Here is a 6,185-nt window from a genome sequence, read left to right on the forward strand (position 1 = left end):
CCCCCCCCCCCCCCCCCCCCCCCCCCCCCCCCCCCCCCGAGGACATCCGTGGATCTGTGTCAGAGTTGAGCCGGCTGATAGACACTGTGCCACCTTGATCAGGACTATGGAACTTTCTGACAGTCTCCACAGACAACTCACTGCCCTCGTCAGCCTCGTGCATAAATGTGATGTCATCAGTATGTTACCGTTTATGTGCCGAGGTTATATTTTTGCAACTTGTCCCATCTAGGACACAGTACGAGATTTGGTTATTTTACACCTACACTCCCCCTCGTGTTTCTTTTTCCTTATCTGAAAAAAGAAATGCTGCGTCTCTCGAGGCCGGCTGCCTCAGTCACCTCCATCTCCTCATGTCTGTCGTGTTTCTCTCAGACGGGCTCTACTGTAATTTTGCTGCGTGTCGGTGCAATGACAATAAAGCTGGTTCTGATTCTGATTTGAAAGTTAAAATAAAATTCTAACTTTTTAAACTCCATCTTTTTCTCATGGTTTTCCTGATGAGATGTCTGCAAGAAGTGAAACTTAACTGAAACTCAACTCCGAGTTCAAACAGACTGAATGATTGGTTTACCCATGAGAGAAGGGGTGGGGCCTGCTAACTTCCATCCAATCAGAGGTCAGAAGGCAGTTTAAGGCGGTTCTGACTCTTGGTTTTTTTTCCCACATAAAAGGAACTTCTAATTTAATCTAAAATCCTTATTTCTGCCTTGAAAGTCTCATTTTCAAAGAGAAAAATAAGGCAAATTATTAATTTAAGATTACGTAAAAACATACTTTTCATGAATAAGCATTCAAAAAATTGCATATTTTAGTTAAGCTTAAAACATGCAATGTTTTTAACATGGGAGACGTTGCTGGACTGTCCATCTCCTGCAAACAAAGGTCAGTTGAGTGAACAAAGGCTTTTTCTTTTATCTCCATGAGAACGAGTGTGAAAGTGCTCCTTTGGATACATTGAAGAGATTAACTATCGGTTCAGCTGTTTCAAAAACTCCAGGTCAGATTCAAACAAAGGCCTCTTTGGAAAGATGAGTTCATATTGGGTTTTAACAGTAAGTACACAATAACATCTTTATTATGCATGTTCAACCTAGCAAGTTGTGGAAATCTAAAATAAAAAAAAAAACAAAGGATGAGTGGAATTAATTTAAATTCATTTTTAACAGTTACATCACAAAATAGGTTAACTTTTATTCCCGATAGCAAATCTGAATAGCAAAACAACTTGAATGAGTTGTTTTCTATAGAGTGAGTTGTGTCCCTCAAACAGCGACACTGTTTGGGATTTTATCTGGAGACATGTTGTAGTACGGCAGCTTCTTCCCCTCGTTCCTCCTCTTAATGGAGCTGCTTATCTCGGCCAGCTGCTTCCTGAATTTCTCCATGGCTGCCTTGACTGGTTTCTCTATGAAGTACTCATCGGGGTACATGCCCAGGTACAGCTGCAGGGAGAGAAGTAACATTTGTTGCAACGCACAAAGGAAAAATCAAACTCTGTTTGGTAGGAGCAACAAATGTCTGAAAGTATCAACCCAAAGACTTCCCCCCCCAAAAAAACATTTCAATAAATGGATAAATGTTTTCTGTTCAGGTGCAGAAGGCAGAGAAAGATACTGGAGGAGGAGGACAGATTTTTTTTGACAGGTCAATAAGTCTGTATTTAGGAGAATTTAGGGTTTTAAAGGTGAAAAAAAAAATTTTTTTAAACAATTCGTATTCTAACAAAAAGGTGAACACGACTGTCTCTGAGCAAGATGCATAATCCCTGATTGCTTCCCGGGCGCTTGTACAAAACTGCCCACTGCTCCACCTGGGTGTATCCCAAGTGCAATGGGTTAAATGCAGAAAACCAATTTCAACATACAATGATGACAACACATAGCACTTTATTATATTTGTTATAAATGTTTTTTTTGTGTGCCTTTTAGTCTCCATAATGATTTTGGCTGCTGTGTTTTGAACTAAATGAAGGCAGAATCAGCTCTGAAACCTGAGACAAGTGCATTATAACAGTTAAGAGTACACAGAAGCATGCATAAAGTAAAAAAAAAAAAAGTGTTGTCTTTTAGTTTAAAATAAACTGCTAAACATGCTTAGCTTAGGCCTCAAAATAGATTTAAATCAAACTGATTTCTAGCAGCCAAGCTGCTATTTAACTTTATAGACGTCAAAATTCATGCTCAATAATCCAAATAAAAAAATCCACCAAAGTTAAGTCGGGTCCTCTGGACACACAGTTTCTTTTTGTTGAAACATTTCATCTTTCATCCATATGACTTCATCAGTCCAAGGAGCCACAATGACTTTGTTGGATTTTTCTACCTGGATTATTGAGCATGGACTTTGATGTTTTGAACCACTTTGGCCATGGCTCCCTCAGACGACGAGGTGGAGGAGAGGGTGGACTCCAGAAACCAGCTTATCACCATCAAACTGGTGGGCTCACTATGTGAGGGTGCTGCTTATGGGACAGTTTGTTGTGGCTTCTCGGACTGATGAAGACTTTTGGATGAAAGCCGAAACGTTTCAATAAAAAGAAACCGTCCAGAAGACCTGATTTAACTTTGCTGGATTACTTGATAGACTTTGTCATCTGTATAAACATAATGTGCAACAAGTAACACCTGAAGTATCAACATTTAGAAACTCTAAATATGTTTTTAACATTCTGAGACTCTGGGTCCTCGCATGAGGACATTGATTGTTTTAGAGAACCGCTTCTCATACAAAGCTGAAATTTAGTTTTTAGAGTAATTCGGACCTTCTGACCCAAATTTGCAAAGAAAAATATAAAATGCAAAAGTAAACCTACTGTCCTCATATGAGGACATCATTGTGTTTTCTAAAACTACTTCCTGTATCATAGTCTAGGTATTTAGGTCCTACTAATCCCGTGTACCTTGGAGACAGAGAAAGTGCACACCAAAGACAAGCTTGGGGTCTCGGGAGGTGAAATGATTTGTTTGAATGTTTCAGGAGCATCTCAACTAAACTGTAAAAGTTCAAACCTTTGCCTTCAGACGAGTTTGTGCTCTGCATACCTCATTTTCTTGGTACTGGCTGAGGGCCCACACGGCCCCCAGGTGCCAGCTGGAGCGCCCACGGTCAGGGAGGCTCTCGATAATCATTTGCACATTTGCCAATCCCTTTTCCTGTGGCGGGGGTTTCCTCATGGTGGACGGAGCGTTGGGTATCCAGGAACACCAGTCGTACTAAACAATGAACATATATAGTTACAAAACCTAAGCTTACAGAATATATTTCAGTTTTTCTTGTGATTTCTGCTTGAATACTCTATAGCCTTCATATACATGACCAATTTTCTATTAATGATGTTTTTATCATGCATTCATAATTTCCAAATATTTAAGTTTACCTGGCCGAAGTTCACGGCGGCGTGCTGGGCTGAAGCAGTAAATATAACAACGGTCAGGTACTCTGTCAGCTCGTCACGTGATTTCACAGACTTTGGAAACTCTGAGAGCAGATTAAAGCAACACAAGAATTGACAAAGTGAAGTTCAACTCTTACAAAACTCAAATCTTTGGCAAGCAATGCTGCAAAAAAAAGATCATTGCATAAATGATGGTGAAGCGCAGGATGTTACATGGAGGCTCAAACAGTGACACCTTCAGTCATTTTCTGCAGCTGCTCTGAGCAGGATTTTACTAAGTCTGATAGAAGTTATGTTTTGTTTGTTGGGATGCATATGCAGATGTGTCGTATACCTACCACAATAATCAAAATCCTGCATACCGAAGCTGCAAACGTCTTTTACAAAGGCCTGGATTTCCTCGTCGTCCTTCACTCTTTCATCGCCGGTGTAGTAAATATTCACCACGTCGGAGACGAAGCTGCCAGGAGAGAAAACGGGACAGCGGTCACAGCGAGGGGAAGTTCCTGCCTTAACTTCTCTGTCTCTGAAACTTTGTCACACTCGTTTGAAATCGGGGATATCAAGCGGCTTTCCTTTTTAAAACTTCCTCAAAAAGTCAAATTACGTGTCAGTCCACAAATACTTAAAAGAGAGTTGCTCCTTACCTCTTGGTGGTTTCCCACACCCTGTAGCCATCGTCCCTGTAGAAGTAGGTGGGCAGGTCCTCCTGGTTGTCCATGCCATGGCTTTGGATCATATCAGGGAAGCAGAGAGACCTGAAGGTCAGGGACTTCATGGCCTTCTGGACCAGCTCGACGTGTCCACCTCCACCTGTTGCATTTGCCTTCATGAAGATGAGAACCTCGTTATTCCAGCAGCTTTATGAACTCCCAGGCAAACGTTGCAGGATACAAATATAGTGTTTTATTTGATTTCTTCAACTTCTTATTCAACTAAAGCTTCACTGTTTTACTGTTAGCAACATAAACTTGAGAAGTTTTTGAGTTTGTTCCTTCACAAAGTTTGACAAATTTTTGGATACATGAAATTTTTCCATCTGAACCTGTTCACACAAAAACATGTAAACCAAAACAAAAAAAAAGCGCTTTGCTGTTTATTCACTGAGAAAAACAATTTAAGATACAAACCGGATTCCAAAAAAGTTGGGACACTAAACAAATTGTGAATAAAAACTGAATGCAATGATGTGGAGGTGCCAACATCTAATATTTTATTCAGAATAGAACACAAATCACAGATCAAAAGTTTAAACTGAGAGAATGTATCATTTTGAGGGAAAAATCTGTTGTTTCCTAATTTCATGGCGTCAACAAATCCCCAAAAAGTTGGGCCAAGTCCATTTTTACCACTGTGTGGCATCCCCCCTTCTTCTTACAACACTCAACAGACGTCTGGGGACAGAGGAGACCAGTTTCTCAAGTTTAGAAATAGGAATGCTCTCCCATTCATGTCTAATACAGGCCTCTAACTGTTCAATCGTCTTGGGCCTTCTTTGTCGCACTTTCCTCTTTATGATGCACCAAATGTTCTCTATAGATGAAAGATCTGGACTGCAGGCTGGCCATTTCAGTACCCGGATCCTTCTCCTACGTAGCCATGATGTTGTGATTGCTGCAGAATGTGGTCTGGCATTATCGTGATGAAAAATGCAGGGTCTTCCCTGAAAGAGATGACGTCTAGATGGAGCATATATTGTTCTAGAATCTGAACATAGTTCTCTGCATTAATGGTGCCTTTCCAGACATGCAAGCTGCCCATGCCACAAGTGCTCATGCAACCCCATACCATCAGTGATGCAGGCTTCTGAACGGAGCATTGATAACAACTTGGGCTATCCTTGTCCTCTCTGGTCCGGATGACATGGCGTCCCAGTGTTCCATAAAGAACTTCAAATCATGACTCATCTGACCACAGAACAGTCTTCCATTTTGCCACACTCCATTTTAAATGACCCCTGGTCCAGTGCAAACGTCTGAGCTTGTGGAGCTTGCTTAGAAATGGCTTCCTCTTTGCACTGTAGAGTTTCAGCTGGCAACGGCGGATGGCACGGTGGATTGTGTTCACTGACAATGCTTTCTGGAAGTATTCCTGAGCCCATTCTGTTATTTCCTTGACAGTGGCATTCCTGTTTGAGGTGCAGTGACGTTTAAGGGCCCGGAGATCACGAGCATCCAGTAGAGTTTTACGGCCTTGACCCTTACGCACAGCGATTGTTCCAGATTCTCTGAATCTTTTGATGATGTTATGCACGATTGATGATGATAACTTAAACGTCTTTGCTATTTTACGCTGGGTAACACCATTCTGGTATTGCTGCACTATCTTTCTGCACAACAATGGTGGAATTGGTGATCCTCTTACCATCTTGGCTTCTGAGAGACACTGACACTCTGAGAAGCTCTTTTTATACCCAATCATGTTGTCAATTGACCTAATTAATGTTAATTGGTCTTCCAGCTGTTCGTTATATGATCAATTTCCTTTTTCCAGCCACTTATTGCTACTTGTCCCAACTTTTTGGGGATTTGTTGACACTGTGAAATTTTGAATCAACATATTTTTCCTTTAAAATGTTACATTTACTCAGATTAAACTTTTGATCTGTCATCTATGTTATATTACGAATAAAATATTGACATTTGCCGTCTCCACATCATTGCATTCAGTTTTTATTCACAGTTTGTTTAGTGTCCCAACTTTTTTGGAATCCGGTTTATATAAAAGGAAAATAAAAGAGCCGTTTTTTAATTAGGGCAGTGCTTCTCAATTATTTTCGGTTACACCC

The 6,185-nt window shown here is 40.7% G+C and overlaps 1 protein-coding gene across 3 annotated transcripts in view; it reads right to left on the bottom strand.

Moving 5' to 3' along the window:
• Positions 1-1,265: 1,265 nt before the first annotated feature.
• The window catches only part of alox5a (arachidonate 5-lipoxygenase a), a 13,454-nt gene continuing 8,534 nt past the window's right edge, over positions 1,266-6,185 (bottom strand). The window contains exons 10-15 of one of the 3 annotated variants that reach the window (XM_037685721.1): positions 4,345-4,351; positions 4,045-4,125; positions 3,736-3,857; positions 3,380-3,480; positions 3,045-3,215; positions 1,266-1,445 (exon numbers count right to left, since the gene is read on the bottom strand). In XM_037685721.1, the coding sequence (XP_037541649.1) occupies positions 1,266-1,445; positions 3,045-3,215; positions 3,380-3,480; positions 3,736-3,857; positions 4,045-4,125; positions 4,345-4,351 (662 nt within the window). Of the gene's footprint in view, positions 1,446-3,044; positions 3,216-3,379; positions 3,481-3,735; positions 3,858-4,044; positions 4,224-4,344; positions 4,352-6,185 lie in introns of all 3 variants that reach the window. The other 2 variants (XM_037685714.1, XM_037685729.1) reach the window with 2 other exon arrangements.

The sequence above is a fragment of the Nematolebias whitei genome, chromosome 1 (genome assembly GCF_014905685.2).
Source record: "Nematolebias whitei isolate Nwh7 chromosome 1, NemWhi1, whole genome shotgun sequence".
In the NCBI taxonomy this organism is placed as follows: Eukaryota; Metazoa; Chordata; class Actinopteri; order Cyprinodontiformes; family Rivulidae; genus Nematolebias; species Nematolebias whitei.